Source organism: Seriola aureovittata, chromosome 4 (assembly GCF_021018895.1).
Source record: "Seriola aureovittata isolate HTS-2021-v1 ecotype China chromosome 4, ASM2101889v1, whole genome shotgun sequence".
NCBI classification, from domain to species: Eukaryota; Metazoa; Chordata; class Actinopteri; order Carangiformes; family Carangidae; genus Seriola; species Seriola aureovittata.
Genome location: NC_079367.1, coordinates 16,222,735 through 16,240,424, shown reverse-complemented (window position 1 = coordinate 16,240,424; position 17,690 = coordinate 16,222,735). Strand labels below are relative to the sequence as shown.

The 17,690-nt window shown below is 38.8% G+C and overlaps 1 protein-coding gene across 1 annotated transcript in view; it reads right to left on the bottom strand.

Moving 5' to 3' along the window:
- The window catches only part of drd2a (dopamine receptor D2a), a 33,403-nt gene that overhangs the window by 2,445 nt on the left and 13,268 nt on the right, over positions 1-17,690 (bottom strand). Inside the window, exons 2-6 of the mRNA XM_056375135.1 lie at positions 11,812-12,122; positions 6,575-6,684; positions 3,594-3,730; positions 1,285-1,493; positions 203-289 (exon numbers count right to left, since the gene is read on the bottom strand). Of these exons, the coding sequence (XP_056231110.1) occupies positions 203-289; positions 1,285-1,493; positions 3,594-3,730; positions 6,575-6,684; positions 11,812-12,122 (854 nt within the window). The remainder of the gene's footprint in view (positions 1-202; positions 290-1,284; positions 1,494-3,593; positions 3,731-6,574; positions 6,685-11,811; positions 12,123-17,690) is intronic.

Genomic DNA, 17,690 nt, shown 5'->3' with positions numbered 1-17,690 from the left:
AATAGATAACAGATGATCACATTTTCAGTCTTTAATTTAGATTTACTGTAGCAGAACAGTGTCTTGAAGCTATAATTTCTCTGAGAAATGGAGGAAAACTTCAAGGTGACACCTTACTAAAACTTTTACAAATATGTTTCCAACAATTAAACTTTCTACTTAATAAGAGCTGTACACAAAGGAACAAAGAAAGAGCACACACCACTTTCTTTTTGTTGACAGGAAAACTCCCATTAGATTTAACAATCATGGTGCACAACCTCACATCCTCTGGATGAGTGCACTTATCCTGAAATGAAAGCAGCTGTGTCAGGCAAGGAGAGGGAACAATGTCAAAGCACAACTGACAAAAGGGTTGTCAAGGCACAGGTCCCACTGCCCATGGGGTCAATGAGCCTCCATTGAGCTCTGGTACAGAAAGGCTGTTTAGCAAGAATCTGACCTGCAGCTTCAATTAACCTGACAGCGGAAAAAAAAAATTGTGGGCTAAGATTATTTCAGACAAAACAAGCACATCCAGCAATTAACAGTATGTGAGAAACTTATCGGTCAATATGCTGCTGCATATAATGACTTTACAGATCAGTAATTATATAGTAATCTGTGCGTTGTATAACACACACACACACACACACACACACACACACACACACACACACACACACACACACACACAGAAACCACAGAGTAAAGCCATGCATGAACATGAGTAATGTAGTGCACTGGATAAAAGGCATTACTTGGCTTCCTGTGCAGAGCCCATTGAGTTTCACTGTGTCAGTAAAATCAATAACCAGAAAAGCAAAAGGTCATTTGAGGGCCGTCACAGGTAGTGTTGCGTGGTGGCTTTCGACACTGACAAGTACCAGTAAATGTATATGTAAAGATTATACATGTTCTCCAGGATGGAACCAGTTACGGGACATTTAATTTAGATATAAAGGGAGAAAAACACTTTAAATCCTTTAGGTATAACGGAGCCTTGCCCTTTTAGCCGCCTTGCCTTGAATGTTATCCATTGCCTTTTTTTCAGAAAATCAATGTTCTTCTTGTCTGTGTATGTTGTTATGTAACACAATGCCTGTCCATAAAACCACCAAGTATGATTGGGTTGAGAAATCATCGATTGCAATTTCTGATGTTTGTTTTTTTTTCAAACTGGTTGAAAAAAGTGTTTATAGAAATAATGAGGTATAAGGTGTGATTAAGATGCAAATCAGTTTTCATGTTGAAGCAACATAGGTGTAAGCTGTGAACAGGAGATATTTTGCCACGGCAGCTCACCTTCAGCGAAGTGGCTCCATCAGGGTCAGCAGCCTGACAGACACGCTGCTTTGGTTTTGTGTTTACACGTTTTCTGCGCTTCCTAAGGACCACATAGATTTGCACATAAACCAGCAGGGTGATGATGAAGGGAACATAGAAGGACACGATTGAAGAGTATACCACAAAGGCCGGATTGGCGATCACACAGAGAGACTCATCACGAGTAGCTGTGGAGATAAGCACAGGTTGAATAAAGACTTCAGATAGGATGTTATGTTCCATCCAAAAATAGTTTTTTTAAGGCAATTTTGTTGTGTTTTTGTCAGTGTGACTCTTGGAACTTTTAAAATGGGGAGCTTAGTTGGGCTTGAACTTGCAGTTAAGAACCAGCGGTTTGTGCTTTGATTTTAATCTCCTGAAAATTCATCAAAAAATGTAAGCACTCCTACACTCTCCTCACTTGGAGGTCATTCACACAATTTCCTTTCCCATCCTCCCATCCACTTAAACCATTGCAATCCTTTTTATTCCTACCTACCTCTCTCTGAGCTTATCTGCTGCCACAGGGCCTCTGTCTGGTGCCAAATGTAGAGATCATATCACCCCTATTTTAGACACTGCACTGGTTGCTTGTTAATTTTAGATTTCACTGATTTACTTTTAAATTGTGCCAAATTTGCCCAAAGTTACATCACTGACTTTTTACCTCCCTGTGCACTCTGGTGTGGTGACAGGTCTCACAGCTGTCCTGTCTGTCCAGCTCCTAGACTCAAGTCAAACACAGACCAAATAAACTTCAGACCCTGAAGGCAGCTTCAGATTAGGCAGCAGCTGTTGCCAAACAAGCATAGATAACAGCATTGAATTGGGGTCATCATGGTAAATCCATGAGTCATCATGGATTTACTGTAGGTGTCACATGTGTAGTTCATCTTAACAACTTGTTATCTTCACACTTCAGGGTGGCTGTGCCTTAGGAAGCTGGGAGTGGTTCATTAAACGGGCACACCAATTTTACATATGAAATTCAGTTTACTTGACAGGAGGTAAATGGTTGAGGTTGGGGTAAATCTGGGGTTTGCAAAATACAGATCATTGACATGGAAGAGCACTCTTCATTCCTTGTTTCAAACTGAGTTTTGTTTCTTTTATCCATTACCATTCCACAACCATTACCATGTTTATTACTGTAACCATGACAACAAAGGTACTGGAACATTAACAAGGTACTTATTTTAACCCAATTCATGATCTTTCCCTAAAGCTAACCAAACTGTGACCATTCCATAAGCTTAACTATGTGTTTTTATTATTGTAACTATGACAACAAAGCTCTTGCCCGCCTGCCACTGGTACGCTGGTACACATATTAGACTTGTTGCCTTCAACACATCACTGAACCCCTATTCAGATGACACACACTCACACTTGCATGCACACGTTCGTGTGCATGCATATATACATTATATAGTGCTTTGGGTAAAAGACCTATACACTGCATTCCTTTTACTACACAATTCTGTGGTTGTCATGATCTGTGCTTGAAAGCATCAACAGACACCTCTGACAAACCTCATGGTTCTACAAGCTTCCATTCTCAGCTAAAGACAAATATTTTAAACATGAGCCGCTATAGCTTAAAAACAAATCTTAATTGCTTGAGTTTCAGTGGTTACTGCAGCTGAGATATCTGCTTTCATGCCTTCTGCAGCTTACACTAGCTGGATCTGCAGTTGCTTGAAAGCGGTAGTGGGGCTGACAAATCCAAATGCCTGAGTCCCGGCAGAATTGACATTACATCAAGGCACTCAAAGGGATGAGTGGAGCTTCAAAGTGACAGGATGCAAGCCGTGGGAGCTGGTCAGCAACAAGTTGGCGCCTCCAAAAAGCTCTTAATCGAAACCTGGTTTAACTGTAATCCACTATTAAAGCCCCTGTTTTGTGGAATAATCAACCTAAGGGCCAAGGTTCACTAAAGGTGGTTACATGCCAGTATTAAGTAATCAGTAACTGGCATGGGTAAGTCTATAAAACCTCAGAAAATGTAAAAGCTTGTATTCACTTCTGTAGTAACAGCAAACAGGCTCTGACTAACATACTGCTTCAGTACAATATTAATGTAGATACGGGAAAGCATTTAGAAGAAGAAATGTCTGTTAACTATTCACGATGTATACGTATTTACAATGTACATACTGTAATGTACGGTGGATGTACCAATGAATAATACAGTACAACACCACTATCCACCAATTCGGTCATACACCATGAAAAAACATTTCTGTTTCGAGTACGGTAGAGCAGATGTGTACTGTGACCTCTCTTACCTGTGTTATTTAGACCAAACAACAGGGGACATGATATGGCAAAAGATAGTACCCAGACCACAGAGATCATTACTGTGACCCGTCTCCTGGAACTGTAGCGAGTATTGTACAGCATCGGCATTGCAACCGCTGTGTAACTGTAAGGGGTGAAAAAAAAAAAAAAAAAATGCTTTAGTTAGAAAGTATGAAAATATGACACCTTTCTGCAAGACATTAGGGAAAGTATGACAAGTTCAACAAAAATATTGCCATACGTCTGTATGATTTAGATTAATTCATGTTCGATTTAATGATCTACAGTTAAATGTATCCCCACTGTGTTTCTCTTTATTCATCAGTGGATGTGGTTTTGCTTGAATGAGAACCAAGAAACATGGAACCTACAAGCTGGTTAAGCAAGAAATGTTGCCTGTCATCTTGGATCAGATCCTGTTTGATGGTGGACTGGCCCTTTGGAAAAAGCTATTTGCTGTGGGCTGCAGTTTACATGGAGATGACATCCTGGAAGGGAGCCTGTGTTTTTTCCCCCAGCGTCTTACAGGAAAGACCTTATCATTTAACCTTGCTATATTGGTTGACCTTATTAGTGAGCTTGTTGTAGTCACCAGGAAATGCACAGCTTTTTACAGTGCAGGACAGCTTCCCTTGACATTATGCAGTTCCAGCTCATTTTGGTCACGTTTTGGTCCAGCCTTGCCGCTCTCTTAGTGTCGTTTTTGACCACCTGCTACCTGCTCATTACAAGCTGAAGCACCTAGCACCTGAAGCATTTAGCGGCTAAAGGGACAGATATTCCCTTCAGGTGTTGGTAGACACCAAAAACAGAGCTAAAAAATGAATAACGGATTTACATTTCCCAGGTGGCCCAAAACACCCCTCCAAATGAAAGTGAATTTTGATGAATGTGTAAACAAGCAACTGTTTGCTATCAAGTTCGCCATATCATATCGCCCCCAAGTGGCAAAAAAAAATCTGTTCTATCTGGCACAGATTTATTAGGTTATATCAACTCTTTGGGCATCTTTTCATCAAGTGAGGAATAGCAAGAATAACACAATCATACTTTATGTGATATTAATGGAAGAGCTGGAGTTTATGTAATTATGTGCACAGTTTAAACAGACAATTGTGTTCCTCACTGTATTTGGTGTAGTGTATTGTATGTAAACACATTCATACATTACGGATTGAATTACCAACATACAAATTACAGAATATATTTTGCCTTGCTACGTGTCACTAAAGTTGAAGCCAAACCGCTCTGACATCATTGTCTTGTAAAACATTAAAGTGCACATTATGACAACCTGAAAGCATTGTGATAGGGAAGTGTCGTCCAATTGTAGTCAAAAACTGTCTGCCTTTTGGCAACATAATTGGAGTTCTGTTAAATCATATTTGGCATGTGTATATTCATATCACCTCCTACACGAACACAGTTTTGTCTTAGGTCCATTAGTCTCCTGCTTCTAAAGAAGAAGTGTAGCTGATTTGTTGGAGGGCACCCCAGCTCCAATCCTTATAATGTATTCATCCTTTGAATAACAGAAAAACTAACTAACTTCTTTTCCAGCCCGTGGTCACAAAATACCAAAAAGAAATTGATGATTGTGGTATGTGCATATTCCCTTAGTTTTGACTTGAATTTGCACACAGATTCACAAAAATAGAGCCTGTTATGTGATCACTTTCCAATATGCTCCACAATGTTAAATAAGAACAAAGTTAGCAGAGAAAATAAACAATCCTTTGATGTATAAATTATGCTGCCGCCTGGAGCTGCTGGACTGATAAAGGGAAACAAATTTTGTTTGCGACTCTTATCTGAACCTTTACAAATCACCGCCACACGGGTGGACCCTGAAATGTACTCAAGCCAGGAAAAATGATGCTTGATACTGTCACACTCACCCTGTCAGTGATCAGTATTCAAAGGTACACAGCATGAAGGCACAAGATGTATAAATAATATCTAAATGTAAAATTGGATGCTATTTCACTCTGGCATGCACACACACATAAAAAATGATCTACCATGAGATTATGCACACTAATAAGCTTTTCCTCACATATGAGAGCCATTTGTATCCTAATTCAATCATTGGAATGAATTGCAATTGTATCCATGTGTTATATATTGTGAATATTTATTTTCCATATGGTTTTAAGATGAAAATGCAGCCAAGCAGAAAATAATGCAAAATTAAACATGACAGAATTCTGTAAGTTGAAAATATGAGAAAAATGTTATGCTGTTGGTATTCTTCAGACCTATCCGTGAGTGCTTCGTGCACAATAAACCGAGCTCTCACATGTTTAATGCATATTCTGGTTGTCAACCTTACATGATTATTTGTTACAGTTTCAATATTAAAAGCTCAAGCTTTACATGCCCTTCAGATGAACAGCTTTCCAGTGCAATCCTGCTTCCTTCAGCTGTTTGTGATGATTGTGTCATTAACCACTGAGTCATAACCAAAGAATTGAATTAATTTTTGGATGAGGCATTAATGAATTCAGGAGGATGAGGGCTTGTGACAAGACATAAGGGGCTGTCATGCACTGGTATTTTATTTGTGTATTTATTCACAGCTGTTAAAATCATTTTCCCAAACTTTTTGTCACTGGGGGTGTTTTGGTGTCAAAAGTTTGTTGTAAACCAAAGCTTTTAGTCTTGGTGAGCTACCAAAGGGTGTTGGGGTAAGAGTGTATCCTGAGGTACTCCATACATTTTAAGTGCTATTTGGAGCTTAATATAAAAGAGCCTTGAAGAGAATCACACAAGAGCAATGGTCTTGACGGTTAAAAATATCGCCTTCCACACAAATGCCTTGTTTAGACCAATTTCTTTTAAAATGTTCCCTATAAATAAATTTGACTTGCTTTGACTTCTGTTATTCAAAAGGTAAAGATTTCCATTAAAGATCGATGCAGGAAGCATGACAGACAGGACTAAACAATCAGTGCGGTGACCAACTCACCGATCAATGCTGATGGCACAGAGATTGAGGATGCTGGCTGTACACATCATCACATCCAGAGTGACAAAGATGTCGCAGTGGATCTTGCTAAAGCGCCACTCTCCTACTACCTAGAAGAGAAAAAAACATCAACAAATGGCAGTTTACAGCAACAGTCAACAGAACAAAGCCACTTGCCCAGAAAAGGCAGCACCTTGGCAGAAATGATGTGTTTTTCTTCTGCAACAAAAAGCAATCCTGACAGTCAAGCCCTCTTGTATATTTTTTCGTATTAGTTCCAAACCGGTAACAGAGAGAGAGGAGACATAAGGGGCAAAGAAGAATGAAGGCTGTTAAAATGAATAAGCATGAAAGAAAATGCTCTGAGAGGTAAGTAGTAGTTGTAAGTAGGGTCTAATAGAAAATAGACTGACTGGGTATGAGCTGTAAGACAGCTGGCATGGATATATTATAACATGCATAATCATGTTCATGTTATTAAAAGAATGTTATGCCTGACATGGTGGCAAAAGACAGGTTATCTGACTTTATTGCTTTACATCTTTTCATTGACAGCAGTAGGTATTAAACACTATAGATTATTGCAAAAAAATGAAAACAAAACAAAAAAAACCTCTACACGCCCACAGTGTTAGTGAGATAATTATCCTTTAGCATGCATCCTGGTCTGCTGCCCTAGGTGGCTCTCAATCAAAGACATGATCGAAACCTATTTGTATTCATACCTCTGTTGCTCTCTGTTACATGGTCAAACCCCATGATGAAACCAACATCATCAGTGATGCTCTCACTGGTTTGATTCCACCCACTTCGCCTGACACTACAGCCCACCGGCTTCCTCCCACAGCTCTGAAAAGGGTAAGGGAGATGTGTGTGTCAAGGGGCAACTCCTACCTCTCTGTGACTGATTAATCTTTGTCCCCAGGCTGTGTCTTTATAAAATTAAGTGCCATCTCAAAGAGCCTTATGTTGTTGCCTGTGTCCTCAACACTCGCAGTGATTGCAGGATGATCTGACAGCCTAATGAGTGCCCTTCTCCCTGTTGCAGCCTCCCCTCTCTTTTCCTCTTTTTTTTTTGTTGCATTTTTCCAACCTTTTGCTCCTGACATTTGTCTTCTCTGTATCTCTATATACTATCATCTTGTTCCGTCCATTCAGTCTGCCTGTTTCTCTCCTTCACTACCATCGCTCAATTTCTTCTTCTTGATCTTTATATGTCACCCTACAGGTTTTTAACATCCTCATCAGTGCTGCAACCCATAACAAGTTTAAAAGCCTCATAAGAGCCATTGCAGGTCTGCAAGGCTGCAACACAGGCCTGTTTCTATCAGTGCAGGGAGGCATATTTAGTGGATATTAAACAGTGGGATATACAGTGGGGTCCAAAATCTGAGAAAATTTTAAAAAATCACTTTGTGGGAAAATTGTTTTCTTAATTTTGTCCTTGTTATTTCACTCCACACACCCTGTCCACTTCTCCAACTTGATTTATAACTTCAGACTGTGCATAGGACCATAATTCAGAAAGTATCAGTGTTCTGATTTAATTTGCAAAGGTAGGATGTTGGGAACCTGAAAATACGGTGATGCAGTGGCTATAAGGTGCAATTTAAAATCAGGGTGAAATGAAACACACGCACCCTGCTCTTTCATCTAAATGCAGCTGTCTTCATGGTTTTCACAACAACAATAATAAACAAAAAACCTGGTCAGTATAGTTCCATTCATCGCAGAAATGCAAAAGTGCATGCATGAAAATAACTTCAGAGATAATATATAATGACATATGACAAATACTACTCATTATTTAGGTCTGTATTATGATGTTGGATGGACTTCCTTAATGACAATCATATCATGATATGCATTTACAAACCTTAGATTACACATATAGGCATGAACTGTTTCCATGCACTATGCACCATTTTAACATTATCACCTGTGGACTGCTCTCACTGTAAGCTTGAATTTTTAATTTCCCTTAGAAATTTCCAAAGTTTTACTTCCTGATGTTTTAATGACCTGTAATAGCTTTTATTAATCCTGTTTTAATTCTGTTTTATATCCTGATTGTTCTAACTGTGTTATACAGGTTTTGTGGTTGTTTGACTATAAATGTTTCTTCTCCAGTCTCTCATGATCTGAACGGGACTACTGTCTGAGCATAATACATTTAGAAATATAATATTTGGAACATTTAGTATATTATATTATTGTTTATATTATTGATGATTTCTTTCTTTTACGAACTACATCATTTGCTGGTCTTGAAAACCCAGTTCTGAAGTCCAAATGAAACTGGATTTGAACTGAATTGAAAAATGAATGTCTGATGAAATTCAATGGAATTAATGCAAAGATAAGGGACACCATCATGACATCCAAAAGTATGAAATATGAATTGCTGGTTTTTGTTTTTTTTTTTTCTCAAAAGGAGAGTACAGTTACTTTACGGAGCAGATGTGTACTGCGGCTGACCACAAAAAAGTTTAATTTCAACATGACTTTCTGTTTGACATGAAATTCCACTATCCAAAAGGAGTGCTTTTTTTATCCGCCTTGATTTAAAAAAAAAAAGTCATGCATAATGTCCCCCTCATATGCTCTCTAAATCAGTCACGCTTCGCAGAAAGAAAAAAAAACAAACTGTGGTAATTAATGCTAATTTAGCATTTAATAATAAAGGTCAAGTTGAATGCCCTGCCCACACTCTGTGGCTACGTTCTCACTTTATTTCATGTGGATACATTATTAACACGAGAGACTCAGTCACGACTCTGGTCTGTGAGAACTAAGTTCAAAAAATAAAATGCCTGCACAGAGATGAGGAAAGAAAATTTGTTAGGTCTAAAGAAGAAGAGGCAAATAAAATCACTTAACAGAATTGCTAAATGTGTCAGTTTCTTTATTCAAAGACAAACATAATTTTAGACCGTCTCTGATGGAAGAAGTGTGTTTTGAAGAGCGCAAAATGAATAAATAAAAAGTCTCCCAGCCAAAGCTAAGCTGTTGTGAGCTGAGCTTCACATTTAACTGGTGTTTCACTTCCGAAACACAAATGCAAATATAGATATTATTATAAACTGGCTTAAATTTGCCTCAATGATATTAACTGTTTCCCTTTCTGCAGAATCAGACATAAAAACATACTCACTACTACCAAATTGTTTCTTATTTGCAAGGATATATATCACTCTACACCAAAATCAGATGAGCATCCTATTCCAAACACATGCTTAGTACTGTGCATATTAACCTATGCAGGATTTCAAAATTCCAAATTTCCAAAATGTTATTAATATCCTATAGGGATAAAATGTCCATAAGTAAGAAACAAGAAACTGCTTAAATGGAGCAGTGCTCTATGTTAGTTTCATAGGATCAGCTGGGATGAATGCAATCAATTCTTAACCTTAATGAAATAATAATCAAATCTGGGAGTTTCTGATCTAGATTGGACTCCCTGGCTCACATAAATTATTTTTAAGCAGTTTTTGTGATCTAAATATGATTTATCCCAGTAAACAACCCTGAATAACAACCCTAAACATATATGTGTGTGTGTATGTGTGTGTGTGTGTGTGTGTGCATATGCTTTACTGTATACATGATGGTCAGTTTACTCATCACAAGGAGATTAGCCTCTTAAAACAGTGGTTGTTGTTGTAATGTTGTAATGTCTTCTGTGGCTCTACACGCAGCCCCAATAAATAATATAATAATAACCCCAATGATGTCACAGTGATGTCATCCTGTCCTCATTGTGTAGAAAGGGCTGTGTGACACTAGTGGGTTTCTCCAAAGACAAACAGAAAGAAGCAGGGGATGCCAGCAGAGATAAGAGAACAGCTGACTAGTGAAATGTAACCTGATGCTGTACTTGTATGACTACAGTAATATAAAGTTACAGGAAACACCACTTACACAGCACTCACCACACTCTAATAAACAAAGTTAAAAACACACACCTCTACAGATTTCTCTGCTATCATACCAAAATGAATATGTCATTCACAAAGCTTTATAGCTATGCTATTTGGAGCTTTGACAAGTGGCTGATTACAATTCAACTCATACTTTTCTGAAATGTTAAGACGTAGGCTACCTCAGAGTGTACCCAGCTGCCCACACCAACAAAGAAAGCAAGTAAAAAATTCTGTTAAAAAAAACACACAGTATGCAGGTTGTGTACGAACTTTAGTCTGATGTTCGGCAGCAATGGTCACAAACACATTTTTTTTTGTTTATTAGCAACAGCAACCGCGCTGGAATAGTAATTTATTATATTCTGTGTTGCTGAAACTGTAAATATTTCTGTAAGATTACTAGAGTGACACATTTCCATTCACCACTGTGCTGTATGTACAAACAACCATAGAAAGAAACAGGCGGACATCATGACATCCTGTGGATTTATAAACTGTAATCTGATCAGAGTGATAATCATCATGACTCACAGAGAAACACAGGGGGATTAGAGTCCCTGTAGTCTTAGATTGCCTTTCTCTACATCAGACAGCGTGACCTAAAGCCTGATGGTCAGAAATAACCCCAGGACAGAGAAGGCTAACAGAAGAAATGAGCAAAGAGACACAGTAGAGAGATATTTTTCTGAAAGATAGCCCACATCCTGCTTGCTATTGATTTGGTAGACTGGAGATGATTTTATGCTCGACCTCAGTCTCTATTCTCTTTTAGGCTGCGATGGTTAACAGGAAGCTCTGTTTTATCCCACACAGGGGTGAATGCAAAATGATGTATTCCAGAGTCAGGAGGAATAATTCATAAACATGACCTCTGACTTAATAGACTATTACCATTGGTACTGGTTTGGCTGGAACCCTTTTCACCAGATTTGGCATAAATATCTGTTGTTTGAATAATATGCTTTGCTACTTTTTTTACTCTTTGAGGCTGAACTGATTTCTGTCTTTTAAATAGGTAATTTTCTTTGCGAAAACAAGTAAGTATTGATTGCTTTCAGAGCCCACCCTCTCATATATGGTTGGAATCTCTTTACAGCTATTATTCTGCGAGTCTGAAAATCACTACCGTTTTGTTTCCTAATGCATTTCCACTGACACAAGATAAACACTGAGAGAAAAAGAGCTATGGGTGTAGAGATAGGGAGAGCATGTCTGCTGCATAGGGCATTTCATTTGTGTGTGTGTGTGTGTGTGTGTGTGTGTGTGTGTGTGTGTGTGTGTGTGTGTGTGGTTACATCTTCGCTGTCCTACCTCCAAGTACACGACCCAGGGCATAACCAGTGTGGCCACCAGAAGGTCAGCCACAGCCAGGCTGACAATCAGGTAGTTGGTGGTGGTCTGCAGAGCCTTCTCTCTGGACACAGCGATGCACACCAGCACGTTGCCAAAGACGATGACAAAGATGAGCAGAGTGAGCAGCATGGCATAGTAGTTGTAAGGGTGCTTCTGCTCTTGATCGGTTTTGTTGAAGCTCCATGTTCCATTGTCATAGAAACTGTCATTGTAGGCATACTGGGTAAAGACATCCATTAGCTGTGAGTGACGAAGGCCAAGAATGGGCCCTGCAAAACATGCAGACAGAGAGAGGAAACAACATAAGAATGCTAAGTTGAATTAATGTGAATGTTTGCAATTTGTGATGGGGGAAAAAAGAAAAAAGAACTGCAATGTTTTGGCATAATCTGAATTCCTGCAGTAAGTGCTTTACAGAGCAACCTCTCTAAGTCTTTAAACCTGCTGTAGCCACTAACCGGTCCGTCTTTATTTTAAATAATAGTGTATAAAATGATGTAGAAGGCATCTACCTGTTTCTATCTGATAAAAACTGTAACCATCCAAGTCCTTCACATCTTCAATGAATGTAAAGGGGAAAAGTCTAAACTTAAGAGGCTCATTTAGGGAACTGGCAGAAATTCAAAAGAAGCTGCTGGTGAGTGTCCTTGTGTATAAAACATATTGCGATGTATTAAAGGTATGTCAGCTTTTTCCTGCAGTGCAGAAAGTTTTTCTTCAGAAAACTGAATCATCTTTTACAGCTCGTCTAGCAGTCGCAACACCAACACAAGCACACATAAAAAACACTCTTTCAGAAAGTTGATATGCCAGTGTGCTTGCATGTTTACACGTGCTTTTCGTTTCATTCTGTTTGTAAGAAAAAACTGATGATTCATAAGAGATCTCAGGAAAATTTCAGTTTTTGTTGGAATGTTCAAGGCGGTGGTAAAGGTTGTTGCAAAGTACAAACACAGTAGTGTTTACATTCAGCGTTTGCATATTTGAGGCATATGTTAAATACCTTTGCTTCCTCATAAACACTTCAAAAACATTTCTTTTTAATATTGTGAACCTGCATTTCCTCTCTAATGGTGCAGTACTACATGTCTTGGAACATAACCACCACCAACTGATGTTCAGTGGAATAGTTTGGCTTGAACGCCTTCCTGCCCTCTGCGGTTGCCAGACATTTGCGCTTTGTCATCCATGTGCTTCCGAGTGTACACATTCATTTTCATGTGCATGCTAGTAGATCGGGAGATACGAACAAAACAGGGACACACTCACTGAAATATCGCTCCCCAGGGCTCCTTTTAAAACAAGTGTTTGAACTGTTTAGAGTCTATAATTGTATCTCATCAACAAGTTTGTTCAGCAGAAGCACTGGAAACAGCTATTGGTTCTTCAAAATCTGTTGAACAACAAAAGAATACAGCTTAAAAAGCACTTTAACTAGTGATATTGTACCAGGGAAACATTAGTGTGGCTTTTGTTACATCAAAACAATAAGTGTAACTTCACATTCAACATTTCACATTCATTTCAACGGACTAAAAACTACATGACTTTGACATTTTTCAGTTCAGTTTATGACCTGCATTATCAGAGAGAAAAGAAATGTTAAAGAACGTACCACAATGTGTCACAGAATGTGTCACAAACCAGCCACAGCGCATCATAATGAATCATCACTGTAAATCCTTAAGTAACCTTGTGACAGTCAGTCCAGCTGTGTAACACCTTGTATTTGTCGCAGTTACTGCGACACAAGCTTATGATTGCGTTATGAAATTTATTACCTTTTGCTGCAAACTGAACTGCATTTTGCATAAAACGTCATGAACATGTTATAGGACATGATTATAGCCTGGGATTTAAAGTCTGTTTACTTTGATATCTGTGTACTTTGCATCATTTTTCTTTTTTTGATTATAGCAGTACTTTTCATCTTTATCACTCAGTAGATTTGACACTACACAAAACAGATTCTCCATAGTAACACTATGAACCCACCTATGCAAACTTGATAAAGCTGTCTCATCTTTTTAGAATAACGTCAAAAATACACAGGCACATCATATTTTACAAAACCCTTAGCAGTGCAATTCCCTCATACCTGTCTAGATTACTGTTTATGTCATCCTCTACTTTCCCAGCTCCATTTTCACTCCCTTCCTTCTGTCTCACTCACTCACACCCTAGCTGGTTTTACAGCCTTTCGGGCTGATGCTGCTCCTGCTGACTGGAATCTGTTTAAAATCCCCACCTGCATCTAACTCTTTTTTTTTTTTTTAATCTCTGCAACAAATTTCATTTTCACAACCTGAGAATTATTTTCTTAGCCTTGTTATTGATTCTGCAGAGTGTTTTTGTCTTGGAATTTTACCTTGATCTAGTTGATGGGTCATGACTTTTATATGTCTCCGTTCCCCCCTGCCTCTAGCCAGAGGGATTGCTGCAATAATCTGGTTGAATAAATAAAGAGGGAATTAATGATATAGTGTATTAAAAGATTTTTTTGGATGCACTCTGTGTCCAATATCTACAGTCTACACTTGGCTGGAAGGTTTAAAACTTTAACGTTTTGCTCTGATTTTGAGAACACTGTCAGTACGTATGTACATTTTATGTGTGGTATCGCTCCCTGACCTTCACCATTATGTTTATGATCAGGGCTTTGACTCCGCTGTACTACAATGCTTACACTGGAATCACATTAAGAAGGGGTCTTTTCACAGCCATTAATGAGTTGAGGAACAATAAGAGTAACAAAAAAAAAAAAATCCAATGTAGGCTAAATATGGGCGTGCAACTGTTGTATTATGATGGACTTGAATAAATGTGAACCCACTGTATCCCGAAAGTCCTGATGTCACTATGAAGTGTTTTCATTCTTTAAAACATGATGGCTTTTGTCTTAATTGTCTAAAGGATACAGTGCCAAAGGCAGAATGGGACAAACATCCAGGTGAGCAAATATGACTCATGAAGCCATTTTGAGTTTTTGTGGCAGTAACTTTCTTCATAACATTTCTTCAGAGTTTTTTTTTCTTTTAGTAAAGATATCTGCAACTATACCCAAAAAGCTTTTTGACACCAACTGTACAGCCTAATAAGGAGCTCTTGAACCGACTTTAGCAGCAATGCTGTTTTCTTTTTTTCCATTAGTTATGTTTGACAGCTGGACTGTTGACTTGTGAAGGCCAAATTGTTTAAAGATTTTTTTGTGCTCTTTACAGCCTTACATGAGCATGACGTGTTTTTATTCACAGGACCTTGAAAATCTTTGCTGATCAGGACACGTTTCACTTGCGAAGGACAGACTCCCTTACATTTGTGAATTTTTTAATAGGGTCAGTTACATCTAACCTCAAGTACATCTGAATGTCAGTGCACTGATTAGATTACCTTATACTTTCACAGACGTTCGCACACTCATTCTGGGCTTGACTGTGAATGATGAAACCGGAAAGGTTTTTGTTTGTTAGTCAGTTCAGATTGTCATAACAGAGATGATCAGACCAGGTAATGTCGGGGTGGAAAACCACAACTATGCAACTATATGTGTGTAGAGTGGACATAACAGAAGAACAGCCACAACTAGATGTATTTAACTATTGATTTGTGTTATGTCCATACTGTGTGCGCACATATTTATGAGAGCAACACATACTGAGCAATAAACATTTTTTCAGCCCAACAGTCAACTAAATCAATAAGAAAAATTACCAGAGGAGGGCAGAGGGAAGCCTCGGTACAGACAGAGTGAGAAGAAGGATTTAAAGAGAAGCAATGACAGAAAAAAAAAGAGGGAGAATAAGGGAGTGAGTGCTCCCGTTAGGATGTGTAAGCACTGCTCTGGGGCACCAGTCTGTGTGTGTACCCTGCAGATGCCCTGTGCTGTCTAATCTTATTTATTTGCCCACTCTAGTTTTTTACTTACAGTACGTGAGACTGTTCTCACTGCTGGTCTGATAGCTGGTGCTTGGTTATAAACAAAAACCTCTGCTCTCTCCCTACTACCTTCCACATCTCATTTTCATTAAACAATGTCCTCTGTGATCTGTACCTGAGAGTGATAATAATAATGATAGTGACCTTCTCAGGAGGTAAGCAAGAGGTCCAGGTCAATGACCCAAAACAGACTCTGTGTCTTGTAGGGCTGCCACCAAATAGTCGACCAAAAATCAGACGATCAGTTGTTTCGATTGATAGTTTTGATCGGTAGCTTGGTCGCAGGGGGAAAATAATCTAACTCCACAGGAACTGACAGCACTGAGTATCTCAGTCAGTCAAGGACAGACATCTTTTACATGGCTGGTCCCTGTGCTTATTAGATAGCAATGTAACCAAGCATCTTGGGTTCGCCTTACTGGGCATATTTAGTAAAAAAAATGTAGTAATAAAATAATAATCAGGACATAGAGATGTAGTGCAATGAACAGCAGCAACTTTCTCCTAACAAGCAGGACTCTGCCAACAGCTGCCTTACGGCAACTATTAGGGAACACAACCTCAAATACTGCAACACATAGTAAACAGCGGACAGTCTGTTACGGTAATTACATACCAGTATGTCAGGCTGGAAATCCAAGGTGTGGGATCATTTTGAGAGATTAAAGGATGACCGCCAGAAGGCGACATGCAAACTCTGAAGGCTCATCATTTTAAACATGTAAGCAGCCAAACATTAAGCACTTAGCATGACAGCTCACTGTAGCGTTCTACTCGCTGGATGTTCCAACACATTTAGAGTCATTACTGCTTAATTGTAAACAGTTGTTATCATTATTACTGTTTTGCATTTCTTTGTAATGCAGCACAAAGTTAACAGTGTTACTTACAAAATTCTTTCCCAGCCATGGTCCATTTTCAGATTAAAACAACAACTACTAGTCGACCCGGAAAACCTTCCGGGGGTAGACATTGTATCTTGCACAAAGAATCTGGCTGTTTACCACCATAATGATGCTCTCCTACGATGGTGTTAGGCATTACTGGAGAGTTGAGAGCAAGCTTTTATCTTGTGATTCTGGCTACAGTTCGGCTTGACTGATAGTCAGTTTTAATCCAGATCCCTCCTACCTTTGACTCCAGCAACAGCTGCTAATGCTAATCCCTCAACGGCTTCCCACCCACAAGCCAGGCTCTGCTCTGATGGACTCAGAACAGGTCTCTACCTGGGCACCCCAAGAATTACTTGTTTTTCTTCCCATATTTTTATATTTGAAACAAGCAGAACACCCACTGCCCTGGGGGCTGCACTGTATTTATTTACAGTGCTTATGTAAATTTATCAATTTCTGCCAAACCAGCCTGTGTTTGTTACAAACCCTGCTGTGGGTGACAACAATATGTCAGGAAGTGACAAGTAGATTGATGCTGGTGGGCTTCTGTCAGAGGCTATGCTGAGGATGGTGAGTCCCCTGTTTTTTTTTTAAATTTTTTTATTTGTACAAATGACAGAAACTTGCTTGATTCAAAGGTTTGAGGTTGTTCTCATGAATGGCTGTTTCTTTGGTTTTGGAAACAGCTAATCAGCTTCTTTGTAAATGGAATTAAAGTTGAAAAAGGTGACAATTTACAAGGCTACTGTATCAAGGCTGCAGTAAATTTACTGACTGAAATAACAGCTCTTAAACCATTATACTGAAAGAAAACAGAACAGAACAAAGTACACTTGAAGGGACACTTTTTTTTTCCAAAAAGAAAAATGTTTTTGCCGTTGTCCCCACAGGTTCTGGAAAATGTTGCATTTATCAAGTGGCCCCTGTGGTACTTAAGGAAATAGTTTGAGAGGTTTCAGTGCTTATAGTTGTTTCTCCTTTTATTGCCTTGATGAAGGATTTAGGAAA